Source organism: Diadema antillarum, unplaced genomic scaffold (assembly GCF_040938485.1).
Source record: "Diadema antillarum isolate AM-2024a unplaced genomic scaffold, OU_Dant_1.0 seq00000266_RagTag, whole genome shotgun sequence".
Taxonomy (NCBI): domain Eukaryota; kingdom Metazoa; phylum Echinodermata; class Echinoidea; order Diadematoida; family Diadematidae; genus Diadema; species Diadema antillarum.
In genome coordinates this window covers 486,573-505,986 of record NW_027271303.1, presented here as the reverse complement: position 1 = coordinate 505,986, position 19,414 = coordinate 486,573, and the positions used below count along the sequence as shown (strand labels likewise).

The 19,414-nt window shown below is 37.9% G+C and overlaps 1 protein-coding gene across 1 annotated transcript; it reads right to left on the bottom strand.

The window, feature by feature from the left end:
* Positions 1-8,228: 8,228 nt before the first annotated feature.
* On the bottom strand, positions 8,229-15,669 carry LOC139729830 (probable 2-ketogluconate reductase). Its single transcript, XM_071640756.1, has 5 exons — positions 15,498-15,669; positions 11,834-11,990; positions 10,466-10,649; positions 9,485-9,666; positions 8,229-8,516 (listed from the first exon to the last, which is right to left on the bottom strand). The coding sequence occupies exons 1-5, from the start codon at positions 15,666-15,668 to the stop codon at positions 8,266-8,268; spliced, it is 945 nt and encodes a 314-aa protein (XP_071496857.1). The 5' UTR covers position 15,669; the 3' UTR covers positions 8,229-8,265.
* Positions 15,670-19,414: the final 3,745 nt, after the last annotated feature.

The window sequence follows — 19,414 nt, the reverse complement described above, 5'->3', positions numbered from 1 at the left end:
ACAAATGTATTTGCAATTTCTTAAGGAAAAAGAAAGTGCAGTATCGATTTTTGATAGAATTAACCAAAATTATGGGTTTTCTGTTAAGGAGATACGATATATATATTTTTAGGCCAAGACAATGTACATTAAATAGCCGATTAAGAGAGTTTCAGTTTAAACTGATGCATGGTATTGTTTATACAAGTCACCATCTTTTCAGGTTTGGTTTTACTGCAAGTAACTTACGCTCTTTTTGTGAAAAAGAAGAAGAAACATACAAACATTTATTTTACATTTGTGAGCATGTGAAATTACTCTGGGAATTATGTGAAGAAATGATAGAGGATGTTGATTTAAAAAATTGTACTGGGAAGAAATTCTGTTTGGGTGGAAGGAGGATAATAGGGGAAAACATCAGTTGTTAAATCGAATTTTCATTTTAGTTAAATATTTGATTTTTAAAAGTAGAGAATATGGAAATCCGCCTACATATAATGAAATAAAAAATAATATTTTAGAGGATAGATTTGAGGAAAAGAAATAAGCATCAATGAGGGGAACTTTAACCATTCATTTTAGTAAATGGGAAAATTTGAAAATCAGTATGGAAGGACCCGGAGCCAGATGTCCACGGGGAAGGGGGGAAGGGAGGGGAAGGGTAGTGGGGAGAGGGAGGGGGGAGGGAGAGGGGGAGGGGGGAGGGAGAGGGGGAGGGGAGGGGGAGGGGGAGGGGGGTGATTAAAGGGAATATCGATTCCATTTGGTTGTATATCGATTTTATGAGGGTGCATATTGATGTGTTCATTTTTTTTTAATGAAACACCGTTATGCTGAAAGTACAGCTCCATTTAATATAAATATTCTTTTTTTTTTATGAATGCGCTGTCATGCTAAAATGACAGCTCCATTTGATTTTAATGAAAGTAAGTAAGTAGTGTATGTTGTTGTTGTCGTTTTTTCGGTGCATTGTATTTTCTTTACGAATGCACTGTTCCTGCTGAAAGTACAGCTTGGCTTGATTTCATTATAATTGTGTTTTGTTGAATCGTGGATTCTGTAATACATGTGATTCCATTTATCATGAAATTGTATTGAATATGGAATCAATAAAAGATTATGGAAAAACACAAAGCTCGAGTGAATTTGAATGATAACTGAGATTGACATTCAAAAAAAGTAACTATAGTTCATTAAATTTAATTTCATCAGCATGCCATTTCATGAGTTTCTCACACAGGGTGTAAAAAGGGCATTCAAATAAAAAATGCAAGTGCAAGGCATTCAAATTCGCATCAGCGCTGCTGTGGAGAGCGTTAAGGAATTCAAATTCACGATAAGGCAAACAACTACAAAGTATAGGCAGTCATTTTCGATGTTGCTTTTAATCTTTGTAGTTACTCAGCTGTTTGAATATGCACACTTTTTACTCATCATATAGCTAATAACTTGTGTAATCCCACTTTCAAACATATGTATTTACACTTTATTCATACATTACAGAGTATGCGTGAATATCTCGAATACGGACAGAATTATAGTGGATGAATCATGACCTTGGCAACCAGCAAATCTGGCAATACATGTATAACCCTTTGGTGAAATAGGTCTATCTACAGCTGATCCGATTGCGGCAACTTATGATATGGACACAGGGAACTAAGGAATGGAATCAAAATGGATCAATATTGATTTGGACGTAATGACCCCTAAGATATTCTGGGATATGGCTATATTTCCTAAATGTTACATCCATACTGTTAGGGATGATTTGAAAGTGACAGAAAGGTCGACAAGATAAAAGTACATTCAATACAATTAAGAATGAGACTTTGAAATGATAAAGAAATTGTATCCAATCGTATGAAAGTGAAAAAAAGGCGCGTAGAAGTTGTGTATGTTGATTGAACTCGAACGTTAAAAGTGCGAAGTTGTGTTCCTATTGAAATTGAAACTGGTATTTGGCACGAATTTGAACGTCTATCCAGCTGGCACGAAATTGAATGCCAACTTTGAGTCGTTAAATTGAATGAATTTCTCTCTAGATTGAATGAAATAAAATCTAAAAGGAATGACATGAAATGAAACGTGAGAGTAGAGCAGTGACCAAAATCGCTTCAATTTGAAAGCCCTTTCATTAATATGAATGTAAATCTGATGAAATGGGGCCGGAAAACCTGATATAAGGTTGTGATTTTTATTTCTTATGTATTCTATATTTTCCCCTATGTATTTCTTTAACTTTTTTAACTTTTTGGTTGTGTGTTGGTGTGTGTGTGTGTGTGTGTGTGTGTGAGAGAGTTTTGGATTTTACTTGTTTTGGACAATGACGGACAACACTAAAAACTTACACGAAAAACAAAACACGATAGGCCCTTATCTTGCTCTTCATGCTCAATTCGTCGTTCGTTGTTACAATATTGATGTTCGTAGTTTCTCATGGGTAGTTTTTCTTTCTTTTTTTCAGCCATGAAAAATGCTGTTTTGTAACCTTTTAACCTTGTTTTGTGCGTAGCAAGAATGCTTGCTTTTGCGAGTCGACGAACCATGCGGGCCTGATATGCCATCACTGTTGTATTAATGCGGTACTGGAATATATAGTGCACAACAGAGAACTTGCGTCGAAGTAGATTAAATTTTGTATCCTTAATGTGCAAGTTACGACCCTATATAAGCGTTCAATCTAATTGTCCTGATGGTGGGCTGTGAAAAATCGCATCAAACTGATGTATGCAGCACTATCACGATCACGAGTATTTTGCAGTTTGTTGGCTGTCAGTAAATTTGAAAAACCGTCTGGAATGTTTCCTGATATTCCCTCATTATAGCATACGCTACCATGATAGGTGCTTTAACTCCAGCGTGTTCAAATAGAATGATCGAGCCATTGACTATAGGATACGACCAAGACCAAGTATATAAAGAAGACGGCGGCTATTGAATGAGTCTGGAAAAGGAGGGAGATGGGGGATGGAAGAGAATGCAAGAGGAGGCCTGGCGAAGGAAGAGGAGAAGATGGAGCAGGGAATAGATTAGAAAACTGTTCGAGAAGGAATTGTGTCGGGATGAGGAAGATGAAGCGCAATGAAGCAAAGAGATAAAACTATTGGATGCCGGAAGAGATGAGGAGGAGGAGGAGGAGAAGTATCATGAGGAGGATTAGGAAAGGAAGAGGAACATACGAAGAGTTTGTTCGCAAAAACCGATAAGTCCATTTTTGAAGATTTTGAAGTATACGGTCTCTGTCATAAAGTACAAAATAATACCTTTTAAATGATATATTGGTCACTACTTATTAAGGTACATTTTTGAAGTTATGGACAAAAGAAGCAAAAATATTCTTATTATTCTCTTTGTTTTTCTTGACCTTTAATCGCAAATATCTCCATTTGGTAAATATGGACTTATCGGTCTTTGCAAACAAACTCTTCATTACGGAGCGGAAGCTAATGAATGAAGGAGAAATATACCAGACAGAGGCGACAGAGAAGAAGAAATAGGGAGGACGAGGAAAAAAAACAGGTGTAGCAATATTGCTACCTTTTTAGCAGTATTGACACGACGCGAAGTTTGCTCACCTGCGACAATATTGCTCCACTCTTCTTTTCTCCAAGGTCTTAGGGTTAGGGTTTGGGATGCGATAGGGTTTTAGGTTTAGTTTGACGTGAGGATTTCAGGGTTGCGGTTGTGGGGAGAATTCGTGTTTGGCTGTGGCGTGTATGCAGATAGACCCTATTTCATGGGAGCAATAAATTGTCGTAGGAGCGAATGTCATGGAACCGGCAATTGCATAGACAGTCTATAGCTTGGGTAGTAGGCCTATATATTATGTCGCATTTTAGCCATCAGTTTATTTATTAAGAAATGAGCGACTCTCTTATAGGCGAGTACCGTCCGCGAGTATTTTTGACCGGGTCTTTTCATCTCGTCATTCCGTCAGCTAGTAATTTTACTCAAACTCTTAAATCTTGAAGGCGTCAGCAATGCGGTACATTGCCAATTCAGCACTTGTGTCACCCTTAGATTGCAGATCACCATCACGAGGTGTCCCGGAAGCTGGCGATAGCCTGAACTCGGTGCGTCGGTTGACTGAATTAGGCAATATCCGCCAATATATCACTATTATTGTTAAAAATTCCTTCTTAAACGTATCATGGTTTCCATCTAGGCCCTTTGAATTAGCTTTCTTTCTTCAATGCTATAAATTCTTAACAATGTATCCAACAAGGTGTCCCGTGTATAGGCCTACACGAAGTCTCGTCCCGTTTATGCGGTGAATCAATGTTATCTTTGTTACCTTGATTAATTGTTCGAAAGTGAATAAGACTAATTTGGTACAAACAATGTCTTAAGCTGAATGTGATACATACTATAATTCTCAACATTTATGAACCATGCCTATAATCAAAAGACTAATCTCTGCAAAGTAGCAACGGCTTTGGATTAATGTGTTAAGATCAGTCAAGAGATAATGTGTATTATACATACAATGCAGAATAGACATGCAGCGACTTTAATAATCGTAATGCGATGAAGTTAATGTTTGCGAGCCCGCATTAATATCAGAGTGTACAAACATGGCTTTCATAATCTCTTTCACCATTATCTCTGTGTGCACAAAAACTATCGTGACATATTCAGTATAAGTGAATTAAAACCGCCTAAGAGTTGACATGATTAAATCAAAAAAGACGGAAACGAGTTGAAGTCACCATTACTGCATTACGACAATGAAAAGAATGATGTGAATTACTCTCCCTTGTCGAATAACAACACTAGATATCTTTACGCAACAAACTTGTCGGGTTTGGAGTTGACTTACCTCACTCTGCACTATTACAACAGCGAAGGCATGTAGAACTCGGAATCAAGTGCCACTTACACACACGTTAGAGTGATGAAATGCAGCGATGTTCTTGGCCCATATATAGGTTATGCCGATTGAGGCACCGTGTGAAATATTAATCTGCCTTCTTCACTGATTATTTTGTCAGGGTAGTGTCACACGGCGATTTCCTATTTCATATAGGACTACGGGTACATGTGCTGGTAGACTAGACTGAAAAAGAGCATTAATCTTACTGTCAAATTTTGAACGACAGATGGCAGCAAACAATTTAAGTCTTGGACGATTGGATTGTTCCCGTGATGCATCGCAGCAATGTGATGATCTTTCCTGACACCCCCCCCCCCCCTGCAGAATAAGTCTCTGCTGATGCTATAATGCCGCACCAATGTGATAACAGGTCTTTCTTCTTCTTTGTTTTTGTTTTTCCAAATATATCTGTATTAAACATACAATGCGTATGAAATATCAAACTTAGATTCTTTGATATAGCCTATATGATAAATTGTATCTGTACAATATCGAAAAATTCACATTTATGGAACACACTTATATTTACAATATGGAATCCCATAAGCAGCTTCTCATTAAGACATTCATGAAAGGAGGAAGAGCGTGTTGAAAGGCGACTTTAATATGGCTTATATAACACAATTTTTGTATGTCCAGTTTCTACACTTTAATGCGGACAATACGATTTTTAAAATACCCCACCATAGATCATGAATAGTTCTGCTCAGAATGATTGTCTGCTCACATCCACGATGAGTTAATGCCTTTGATAAAATAGCGAACAAGACATGTTGGTTTTAAATTCAATGTGATGAGCATTCATGATGTAATGATGTCTATTCAAGTATAATCCTTATAAATGGTGCTGGGCACATCCACTTGACAGCAAAAGTGGTATAGGCAGTATTAATAAGAACGATTGTTAATATATTCAATGTAAACTAACTAAATGGATGTTTTCCCAACTGTTAATTGACGGACCATTCAGGACACTTGATCGACCTCACCTGGGGTCTTTGATATCCACACCAGTTCTAAACACCACGCATACTTTAAAGTTTTGACTGGCAATTCTTCGTAAAAGCATCAGAAACGCCTAAAATGTGTACGATTGTACTTAATGCAGTCATAATCACATTACCTGTTCAAGTCAATCTCTCCCTCTCTCTCTACCCCTCTCTCTCCCCCTCACTCACTCACGTCAACATTCTCTATCATTATACCCAACATTGCCCAAAGCCTGTGCAGTGCAGACACTAATGAGTAGTGTACTGCGGTGCACTCCCGTCATAACGAACACGGTTTGAACGAAATTCTTGTTACAACGAACATGGTTTTATCGAAATTCTCTTTACAACAAAATCAAAATTCAGGTCCAAGAGTTATCATCACTATCTTTATTCACTATGGTGTGCGACGTCAAGATGTTCAAGTCAAGAAATTTTGATATAACGAAAGTAAACTGCCGATCCCGAGGACTTCGTTAAAGGCGGGAGTGCACTGTACTTGACTGCACTCTGAAGAAACTGCTGATTGTTTGTTTATAATATGTTTCAGTGACTTTGCAAGCAATGGCAACCGGAAGTGTTCTTTCAACGCTTATCTTAGCTCTATATTGTAAATAAAATTATGGTAGCCTTACTTTTAATGGTAACTCTGCTACCAACATAGTGACCATCAAAGATTTCTCGGCGTTGATTGGCTATGGGATGTAGTGTTGCAATGGAACTCTGCTTGATTACAGAGTTACTATTAATACCATTGTAAAGTTATCATAGTTTTAGACAAGGGGGACCTTGTTCATGTAAACAAACGCAAGTGAATGGGTCAAAGTTCTATATTAAACCACCGAGCCGAAGTGCTTCTGAAACCATGCTCTGACTCTTGGCTTGGTCATGAAACATAAAAGACAAGTCCACCCTCTTATTATGCAAATTGACTGAATGCAGCAATATCAGTGGAACACATCAGTTAAAGTTTGGGGAAAATCAGACAATTCGTTCAAAAGTTACGAATTTTTTGGAAGTTTCTGAGCAGTCACTGCTGAAGGAGAAAACTGTTAGAATGTATGATGTCACATGCGTAGAACAATATAAGTAAAATATAATGAGAATTTCACAAAATGTAATTTTTTGAAAAAAAAGTGAACATTTCCTCGACTTGTCACTGACGTACATGATGTTGAGGGTAATATTACTCTCCCTGCCTTCTGAAAGAGGCAAGTTGTTCTTTTATTATTCGAGAAAAGTGACAATATGTTGAAGTTTCTTTATATTTTCTATCGTTCTACACATCGTGACATCACAAGCTGTAGTAGTCTCATCCAGCAGCGACTGAGCAGAAACTTTTTATTCCTACGTTCACTCAATCCACATGTCTATTCTTCAGCGACCTGTGCTCTCATGAAACATAAGATTGCACTCTATCTGTTTCGCACAGAGACATCATTTGTTATATCATCAATTGCCCAGTGACATATTCATGAGTTTAGTGCACAGCCTTGGACAGTAACAAAGACAAAGAACGTCACAATGATTGCAAGTCAAGCAATTATCGCAAATCAGATCACCAAATATGGCATGAAATCATGGTGAGCCTATAGTTTACAAAGAATCAAGTCTATAAAGATTTCAACATGAGGCTCACACGCGAACAAAGAAATCTGCAATGTTTGCATTTACACTATACATTTTTTTTAATATATACTATATAGATCATTCCAAACAGCTCTGTGAAGAGCACGATGCAAACTCATGAACATCTTGTCACATTGCAGATTTTTTTGTCACGTCACTTTGAACGACATATTAAAGAGTAATCTATTTTTTTTAAATCCAATATTTCATATGTCCACATTTCACAGGAAATGGAGATTCTGCGAATTTGTCTGTCATACGAAGAAAAAAAAACCACCATCCTAACCACAATACAAGATTATAGGAAAATCTTGTCACATTGGTGGGGGTTTTTTTCGGACCCGTCATTTTGAATGATGCGCAAGTAACACTTTTTTTTCTATCATATGTCCATATTCCAAGAGGTATATAGGAGAAGATCGACAATGAGTAAGGACTAGACCACTATGCAGTTAGCGGAGGTTCAAATGAGCTCGAATTTTAAACCATCAGAACAAAACAGCTATAAAGCTTAGCTGGATACGCACTTAAGTTTTCAAACTTGATTTTTTTTTCATGGTAACAAGCTCTCTTGAATGTTAAGAAAATGTGCTTATCACTGCGACATAAGGATACTGTTCAGAGTCGCTGACCACGACATTGTTCATTAACTCTGTTTCTGTTAGTGTAGGGCCTATGTCTTTTTATCAGACCTTTATCCGCTCATGCGCAGAATGTAACTCCAAACTGACTGATATATTGCATGGAGGTTGATCGTTGCTGGTGTAAGTGCCCTTTTGTTTTTGCGGTGGGTCAAAGAGGAACTTCGGCCGGCAGCTGTCGTCCCTCGATGCCAGCAGCCAGGTTCTCTGCGGTCAGGCGGGCCATGGCGCACAGTGTCTGGACGGTGGAAGAGCCAACGTGCGGTGTTAGGAACACGTTGGGCATCGCGAGCAGCGGGCTGTCCGGCGGGAGTGGTTCCGGGTCGGTCACATCCAGTCCCGCTCCGGCAATGATCTTTGACTGGAGTGCCTCAATGAGGGCAGCATGGTCAATCACCTTGCCTGAAAAAAAGGGAACATTTCTATTATAAATCCCACAAGTAATCAATGTAACCTTCTTGGGTAAATACTGAATGCATCATTAGCCCGAGTGTAGTATTAATTTCCGAGGCTAAAGAGTACAGTGACACTACAATGAATGAGGCATGTATCATGATTATTATGATGTACTCTCTAAAAAAAATCGAGTGAAAATTTTCACTCTAAAAAGAGTGAATACAAAAAAGAGTGAGTTTCGAGTGAAATTGGAGTGAATTTTGAGTGAAAATGCTCATTTTCACTCATTTTGGAGTGACGTCCCCAGGGATCACTCGAAGATTTTGGAGTGATCCCTGACGTCACTCCAAAATGAGTGAAAATGAGCATTTTCACTCAAAATTCACTCCAATTTCACTCGAAATTCACTCTTTTTTGTATTCACTCTTTTTAGAGTGAACATTTTCACTCGATTGTTTTTAGAGAGTACTTGGATCGATGCATACAGTCTAGAAAGTATAAATTCTATGCGGATTGCTTTGGATAACTATACACTCTTTACGAGGGATTACCAGTCAGTGAATCTGTCGTATAGGCCTACGTCACAGATTACAACTTTACAATAGAACAATTACAATTAATGACATCTACGTACACAATGCCTATTCGTATTGTAATTTTCACAATCATTTATTGTTTTATAGGTATATCATAGACAAGCCACATACATACTTTCTATGACATAATCAAACAATACTCTAACTGTCGTACCACGATGACTTCTTTTATATGGTTACGTCCATTTGATGTGGGTCAGTTTTATACACATGGATAAGGCTGTTGGTTTTATCAAATTGTTGAACTATTTCCTTGTGCTGTATAGTATATTCTTTTATACTGCATGTACGAAAAAAAAAACCCGCGTCAGCATTACTGTAGACATTATTGATCTGCAAAGGTATAGAACATCACAAAGTTAGTCCATCAAAAGTTACCTCTGGATGTGTTTATGATGATGGCAGACGGCTTCATACTCCTTAACTCGTCCCTGCCGATGAGGTGCTCGGTGCCGCGGTTGAACGGTACCATGACAACGAGGAAGTCCACCTGAGGTAGAAGCTCCCGGAGAGATGAGCAGTAGGTGGCTCCTCCCACTTCCCTCTCATCCTCCTCACTCCTGTCGAGAGATGCAGCATCAGTCTCTTTCAAAGTAGGATGAAATCAGGGGCGGATCCAGGGAGGCGCCTTTACAAAATTAAAGGGGGCGCACGCACACCCCCCCCCCCCATTTTTTCTTTTCATTTCTTTCGTTTTAACAAAAAAGAAAAAGGACAAACAAACAAACAAAGAGAGGAAGCGCGCCCGGTGCGCCCCCCTCTGGATCCGCGACTGGAAATAGAGAGTAAAAGTCTGGAGCATCAGCCATCACAGTCATGGAAATTATGCCTGGTTCTAAAACAGCCTCACCTGGCCCTGAATATCTGTGAACGATGTTGTTGCTGACCATGCTCTGACCGGGTTCCACTAACCAAGCTATGTAACAAAAGACTGTGACATCATTACTTCGGTACACGTATATACTTTATACTCTCCCGACTATCTGCATTATACACGGTGCGATTTTCCGCACCATGTTCGACTTGACATTACTAGATATGAGCATAATAATGGAAGTTGGTTTCATCTAAATTGGACCCACATTTTGGTCCAATTTTCATTTAATGTGTTTTCATCAAAAAAAGAAATATTCTAATGTAATAGAATATGATTTATGGAATTTGAAACAAAACAAAAAAGAAATCATCAACGATATCAATTATTACTGTCCAGATACCGTTTATAACTGACTTGTTTTGGGGTTTTTTTCTCTCTCTCCGAGAAGCATTTGATTTTTTTAGCATTCAGCATTTTCAGTATGTAAGATTTTTTTTTTTTACTTGCCGCAAAGTTTAAAGATAAAGCCTGTCATTCTATACCTTCGTGTGCGGTTGTGGTAAAGCACGCGCATCTTAAATCCCCTTGCCCGTCTGGCCACCTCCATGCCAATGCGCCCCATTCCCACGATGCCAAGTGTGGCTCTTGTCACTTCCGTCCCAGCGACACGGCAATTGATCACGTGAGAGGGATCATAATTGCCCCATTGGTGCATAGCCATGGTGCCTGCAGTTTGAAAAGAATAAAAAAAAAATAGATGTAATTCGTAACTGCAGCGAATAGTATCATTAGGGTGATCTGCAGCACTGCTTTATGATTGCGAAACCCTATAGCCACCCGACGATCATAAAATGTGTGCGCGTTTTTTTTTTGCTTTGTTTCAAACAATATTTTATTTCGATTTCATCATCCATCATTGATTACAATTCAATATTTAGTTGTGTTGCTTGCTGCGTGACACTTCAAACATATATCAAAATATTGCAAAATAATTTTTAGGACTGTCATTGTGTCACTTTCTGATTGTTCTACTATACAATACACAGTAACTACTTCACAAATATAATCATCCCCGCAATTATTATAAGATCAATTTTTGATAATGCCGAATGGGTCAGCACAACCAAAATGTATGTACAGTATACACATTACAAAATATACCCATTGACCGCGTCCGTATACTCGTCACAGCAGTGATTATGAGATAATGAAATCAATATTGTTAAGGGGTCAAACAAAAAGTCTGCATACCTACGTAGCAGGGGTCAAAGTGAAAGTAGATTATCGATCATATATTATCTCCACAGACTTTCATACGTTTACATAAAAACTACCGTTTCAAGAATTGTTGGAAATCTTTAATAATTTGAAGCATTAGAACACTCAATTCTTATTTATTTCATTTAAAATGGAAACTTAGTAAAGATCTACGTACATTTTAAAGGGAAACTAATAAGTTGATGACGTCAGTATATCACTTCCGTCAATTTGAGCAAGATGTTGAAACGGTTCATGTTCGTAATTCCGAAGGTTCCTAATACCGAAAGACACGAATTCTGAATACATACCTAAACACGTGTATAGAGGTCAGTATCTGAAATGGAAAAGGGTCCGTCAATCCGAACATCTGTGGCATTATACCGAAAGTTCGTAGTTCCGAAAATTAAATAGGGTTTATTCTGATGGTTCATAATTCCGAAAATGAAAGGTTAGTTATTCCGACGAAAATAGATAAAATTCGTTCATCCGAAAGCGACTTTACAATGTTCGTTAACCCGAAAAACGTAAAAATGGTGCTTACTAAGGAAATCATTGGAATTACGAACTTCACTTCGTTTTCAGATTATAGAACCTTCGGAATAACGATTTTTTTTTTTCGTGTTCGGATGAACGATTCAGAACACACTCACACTCTTGAAATCTCCTGGCTGTTGCAACGAGTAGGCCAAAGGTCAAGTCGGCTGTAGCGTCAGAGAGGACATCTGGGGTGTGTCCCACCTTTATCCCCAGACTTCTCAGCATCTTGACATTTAGGTGATCTGTTCCAACGCTAGACGTTGCCACCACCTAAAAAACAACAACAAACAGGTGATTTTTTTTTATATTTTCTTTATTGGAACAAGAATCAACATTCCCTCTTTTGAGCCGATCTATACGGAAGGAATCATTTTCCCCTACAGTCCCATGCGGAGAGAATGAACATTAAAACATATATCACTAAACATAATGAAAGTTGCAACACATACAGAAAATTCATTCATTTTTATTCCTTCATCATGAATCTGAAAGCAGCTATATATAACAACGTCACAAACGGCTTAATTCGTAATTTAAAAGAAGAAAAGAGTGACATATCTTTTAAAATTTACTTTACATTCAACTCTCTCTTTCAAATGATTATCACTTTACATTCAACTCTCTCTTTCAAATGATTACTAACTAGCTTTTAAAAAGCTACTTATTTTCGTGAAAGTGCGTGGACAATTATGTTTCGCAACCCTAAGCCGCGGGCACACTGGCAAAAGATCACGGAGTTTAAGATCGCGATGCTGGTGTGACCGTAAACTTATCAAAAACCTTGGCCAAAAACTTCTCGCGAAACTCCCATGAACCGTTTGCAATTCTGTTCGATTGATTTTGTCTGATTCCCCTGATTTAATTATCTAATTATTCTAATTTATCTATAAAAAATCAAACATAGAGCTATGTACACATGTAAAAAGGGTATACAGATTAGTCATTCCCTTGAAACAACAACATCAACAACTACAGCAACAACATCATCAACAAACTTCGTCTCGAAGAAATGCTGAAACAATCCCAAATCGAGATGATTGAAAAGGGGACTGTCCCTTTCGGATAATCTTATAACGCATCGCGGAAATCACTCAGTAGAGTTAATCCTCTGTGTTCGTCATTTTGGAAATGAATATTATTCTGGAGTATGGAGAAATTACCTAGTCATCATCGCTACTATCAAAACCCTAAAAAATATCTCTCTCTCTCTCTCTCTCTCTCTCTCTCTCTCTCTCTGTATATATAAAATACATTATAATCCCTCAGTTCGGGGGAAATATCCTATAAATCGTAAATAGATGAGGGATTTACATAGAATTTGCATCAATTACCACAACTGATGGAGTGTTTGACAGCAGCCGATATATTGGCATTTTCTACGCAAATCAAACTCAAAGCTGCATGATTCTACTAAGACTGTCCTGTAGTTACTTTTTACCGATATACAGTTGTTTGTTATTCCGAAAGTTCGTTAGCAGGCCTATATGCGATCTTCTGTTCATTTTCGAACCTTATTATTTTTTCGGACTAATATAACGAACCTTTGGAAAAACGAACTATATTCCATTTTCGGAATTACGAAACTTCGGGATAACGTAACAAATGGCAACAGAAGCTCTTAGCGTACAGAAAAAAAAACTCCAATAGAAGATGCACTGGCATAATATATACACCAAATAAAAGACAGCAATTGTTTCAAAATTCCACTGATTCAATTCATCTTCATGATGCCGTGAAGACATGAAGTATAGATTTGGCAAGATTAGCACAGGAATAATTGTTTTGTTTATTTAAACAACAACTGACAAAGCTTGATTTTCTATTGACAAGAAACTACAAGTGTATATGCATATTCAGGGAATAGTAAGAAAAAAGAAATTAATGATAATCAAATTCGATTCAAACCTAAATCATTTGAAATACTCAGAAATCAAATTTGCGAACGTTTGCCGTTGCTCTGTCAATGATATTGACAAATTCGGGTTAATTCTGATTAATATCATCTTATTCTCTGAGAAAAGGATATGAAGTGCTCAGATTTTTTTTTTTCTCAATTCCCTCATGCTTGAATAACTCCAAGCATCTCTTAGTTAAACAAAACATTACTGGTCGCACAACACAAAAGCATCAGTCATGGATAACAGTGACAGGACAAATAAGACGACTACCAGACAGCCATTTCCCTTTATTGTCAAGCGCATGATGATTTAATTATCTACACTCACACACACACACACACACACACACACATACACACATACAAACATATTTACAAAAACAATCACGAACAGACACAGAAAGAAACGTTAATGTTTAGATACACACACACACACACACACACACACACTCATAAGAGGAGTAAATATCGTGTCACAAGAATAGAAGAATACATGTATAAAGGAAAGCCGCCAGCAACCCCATGAATAACACAATTTAAGGATATAAGAATATAAATTTTCAGGATTACAATTTGATAACTGTCTACGGGGGTGTTGCAAGAAGTTTGCGATCGATTGCAACTTGGAGTTTATACACTGCAAGCTCCCTTCCAGCAACGGAATCTTGCGGTTGATTGCAAGTTGCAATTGATCTTTATCTATTGGAAAATTTGCGATATGAATATTTGAAATCGACTGCAACTCGACCGTCTTGCAATGCTCCAAGAGACATGACAAGAAGTGATTCACACATTGAAAATGGGGGAGAATGAGAGCATTCTCTGCCTCCGTACCACAGCTCAGGGGAGGAATCTACTCTGCAAAAAGTCCGGTGTTAAATATGAAACACCGAGCTGGTGTTAAATTTCCGGTGCTCATTTATGGTGCTAGATTAACACCTCTGGGTGTCATTTAAAAATATAAAATTGTTTTTTAATAGTTTCTTAGTTATTATTCTTCTTGTTGAATTTGAACTTCATTAAGTTAAACAAGACGATCGAGAATTTGCCGATAAAGTACTTGATTTTTGAAAGAAAGTGTGAACACATTTACACCATAGTAATACCAGTTGGTGTGGTCTCATATTGAAGCTGGACCATTAACACCAGCAATATCAAATCCAAGCATGCGGTGCCATTGTTGAATTAACACAAGCGCAGTGTCGGAAATATCACCAGCTATACAGTGGTAACACCACGAAGTGCCAGGTGAATATTTTTCAACACCATCACAACACATTTTCTACACCTGTCGGTGTTAGATTTAACATCCATGGTGTTAAATCTAACACCGATGTTTTTGCAGTGTATATAGGACAATCAGGTATTAGTTCGTTATTCCAAAGGTTCGTTAATCCGAAAGCGAACCTTCTGAACAACAAACCTAATTTCATTAACGGATTACGAACTGTCGGAATATCAAACCTAATTTCAATTTCGGATTAACGAACCTATACGGTAGAACGATTCCTATTTTATTTTCGGACGAATATGAATCTTTGGAATAACAAATCTTCGGCATAAAACCTCATCAAATAATGTTCGGATCAACAAACTCCGTTTAATGTTCGGATTAACGAACATTATATAGGTATTGGGAATTTGTGTGTTTCGAAATAACAAACCTTCCGCTTCGGTATTATCGTTATAATGAACCTTATTTCATTTTCGGATTAACGAATATTTGGAATAACGAACATCACCCGGGCAGCAAGGAAATATAACCTAAGGCCCCGGCCCACTTTTGAAAACGTGGCGTCGGCCATGAATGTATAACACTGTACTTAAGCGGGGTTTGAATTAAAAGAGAAAAATGAAAGAGAAATTGTACAATTATTTACCTTAACATTCGGCCACGCAGCCAGGGATGTTTCACTGATGTCGAAGTCCTGCCTTCCCATTGTAAGAATCCCTTGTATCTTCGTCCTGAACTTCTCCGGCTCTTTCTCAAACTCTGGCGTCATCACCACGTGGAATTTCTTGCGGATGATGTCTTGCACAGGCGCTGGCATATTCACGAAATCTGCGGAGGTACGGATCCATGGCTTGGCATACAGGTCCTCCATACCCGATCCCTCTCAGATGCCTGTGTGTGTATGTGTGTGTGTGTGTGTGTGTGTGTGTGACCACACCCAACTCTCTGCACATCCACGGTATTAAACACACACATACACACACACACACACACAAAGAAAATAAAACAAAGGCCAGCATTAAAATTACATTCGCCAAGAGCTGACTTCATCACGCGTCCTGGGGTAATAGTTCGTTTTTCCGAAGATTCGTTATTCCGAAGGTTCTTATTTCCGAAAATTGAATAAGGGTCGTTACTCCGTACATGAAATAAAGGTTTGTTATTCCGAACATGACATAATGTGCGTTATTCCGAACATGAAATAAAGTTCGTTATTCCGAAGGTTCGTATTTCTGAATATTGAATAAGGGTCGTTACTCTGTATATATTATGAAAATATAATAAGGATCGTTATTCCGAACATGACATAATGTGCGTTATTCCGAACATGAAATAAAGTTCGTTATTCCGAAGGTTCGTATTTCCGAATATTGAATAAGGGTCGTTACTCCGTATATATGAAATAAGGATCGTTATTCCGAACATGAAATAGGCCTAATGTGCGTTATTCCGAACACGAAGTAAAGTTCGTTATTCCGAAAGATCGGTAATCCGTCTGAGCAAATTCCATGGACATTTCAGGAGCTGTTTTAGAAACTGGGGATACCATTTTAATTGCTGGTCTGCTTCTCTTGATTGCAACTACAACATCCCCAAAACAAACTTTCACTTTCGACATTCACCTCACTTCATTTCATTTCTCAAACCTCCTTGATTAAACAAACTTTCACTTTGGAATTTAATTTCATTTCATTTCGCTTATTGTTTCTGCATGGTACAAATCAACAAATCACTTTAGCAAACATGCACATTCATCAATGTTCATTTATCATTCATCATGACTAACTTTGCACATGAGAAGTACATAAATCATCGTGAGAGAATACAGAGATATAATAAAAGGGAAAAAAATCTAACTACCATACACAAGGATTCCAGTAAGCCAATTTAACATTTAGGGCCTCATTAGATACACAAAGAAATAAGTATACAATTTTGATAAACTATTGACTTACGTAACTACAGCAATACAACAAACTATGTCACAAAACCAACGTCATGAACACAAGTAACTCTAAAAAAAGAAAGGCATAGTGAAAATGGATGATAACGAGAAAGAACTGGAAAGAAAGAAACAGAAAGTCTCCTCGTTCACCGTACAATTGATACGATACATTGTACAAATTTAAGTAGGCCCTACAACAACATTGTAGGTGCGTTCACCATGTTGCCAGGTAACGGCTGCGGTATGGGTGAAGCAACCTGACCAGCTATTTATATAAAAAATAAGAGAAAACATTCCATGGCAAATCTATATACAAAAGGCAGCGTATAGTAGCAAAGAATGAAAGTGCTTCAAATAACAAAAGAATATATTCCTGGATATGCAAGTTAGGCTGCTGATATTTGGCAACAAGCATGTCTTGCCTCCCGTTGTAGGGATTTTCACCTCAAAATAAGTATTTATCAAGTCTGCGATTGTGTCAGCAAAGCATATAGAGACCGGCCGGTAGCAAGCTTATCTTTTTTTTTTTTCAAATCAAGAATGAATATTCATCATTCACCCTTTTGCTGGAATTGACAGGTGCAACATCGTCCATGACCCACCTATAATTGATCGTTGATTGGGTCCAGTGGCGTATCTAGGGAAAACGGCGCCCGGGGCAAGCGCAAAAATTTCTGATTTTTCTGAAAAAATTTCTGAAAATTTCTGAAAAAGACTAGTGTTCAACCCCAACCCCATCCCGGTAGGGACTTTAAGCAAAGTCCACATGATATGCTTTTCAAGCACTTAAACGGGGTCTTTTGAGGGTGATTTAAATGAAATGAATTTTGATAAATTTTGGCGAGCGAGCGCAGCGAGCGAGCCGAAAATTTGTGTATTTCAGCTGACAAAACATGGAATTCTTGTCATTTTTTGCTGATCAAATCTTACAATTCTAATCAAGATAGTGACGGTCTTAGAGATAACGATTTATCTATACCAACAAACTGAGTACTTTAAAAAATATTCTAAATCAGGGGGGCATTTCATGAAGCATTTTGTCCGACAACTTGTCGGACAAAATTTGCTTTCAGCCAATCAGAAGCAAGGATTTCAGTAGCTTTTAACAGTTTGTCAGACGAAATATCTGACAAATTGCTTTATGAACTGCCCCCCCCCCCCATGTACGCGCGAGTGAGCCGAAAATTTTTGTATTTCAGCTTACAAAACATGGAACTCTTGTCATTTTTTGCTTATCAAATCTTACAATTCTAATCAAGATATAGTGACGGCCTTATAGATAACGATTTTACCAACAAACTGAGTTCTTGAAGAAATACTCTAAATTAGTACGAGCGAGTGAGCCGAAATTTGTATATTTCCACGTCATCATCATCACGTTTTGTTCTTATCTCCTTTTTGTTTTGATAAATTTTGGCGAGCGAGCGCAGCGAGCGAGTCGAAAATTTTTGTATATCAGCTTACAAAACATGGAACTCTTGTCATTTTTTGCTTATCAAATCTTACAATTCTAATCAAGATATAGTGACGGCCTTATAGATAACGATTTTTACCAACAAACTGAGTTCTTGAAGAAATACTCTAAATTAGTACGAGCGAGTGAGCCGAAATTTGTATATTTCCACGTCATTACGTTTTGTTCTTATCTTGTTTGATTTTTTTGGCGTATGTTCGAAACCGTTGGCGCCTTCTTTTGATCCAATTGGCGATCGCTTCAGAACGAAAGAAACTGCAGCCGCTGCTCCGTGAAACATTTTGCCTGCTAGATATAAAATGACATGTGTGAACACAATAGACATTGTCATTTTGTCCGCGTCATCATCACATTTTGTTCTAATTACCTTCTTCTTCTATATAAAATTTAGAGAGCGAGCGCAGCGAGCGAGCCGAAAATTGTTGTATTTCAGCTTACATAACATGGAATTCTTGTGTGAACACAATAAACATTGTCATTTTGTCCGGGTCATTGTTATGTTTTGTTTTTATCTTTTTTGATTTGGTTTTCTGCCCCCCCCCCCTTTCCGGTGAGTTTCTTCTTCTTCTTCTTCTTCTTCTCCTTTTCTTTTTTATTTTTTTCTTCTTTTTTTCTTTTTTTTTCTTCTTCTTCGTTTTTTTATTTGCGCCCCCAAGGAGTGGCGCCCGGGGCACGTGCCCCCCTTGCCCCCCCCCCCCTAGATACGCCACTGATTGGGTCCTATACACCCACTGGACCATGACACGTGTTCACTACTGGCTGACAAAGGAGCAAGTGATACTAATATTTACTGATTATAAAATCATAATAATCATAACATGGCGTTATTAAAAAAAAATACCAGGACGAACAGTTTTAATTATTTAAGTAAACTATCTTTACTCCCAAGCGTTTTCACAAAGGAACTTGCCATTATTAGTATTTGAGCCTTGCAAATAGCCATGACGACTCTGCATTTATGCCCGGGTCATGTGGGTCTTTTTGCTGTGGTAAAACAGCCTTGTCCGAGAAAAGATTTGAACCCAGGGCCCTGTGTCTATGAGTCCATAGAGCCTCATCCAACATACCATAATGTCCAACATTTAACAGTTCTTAATGGCGATTGTGCGAATCATCCTCTGTTACACAGTAACAGCTATAAGCA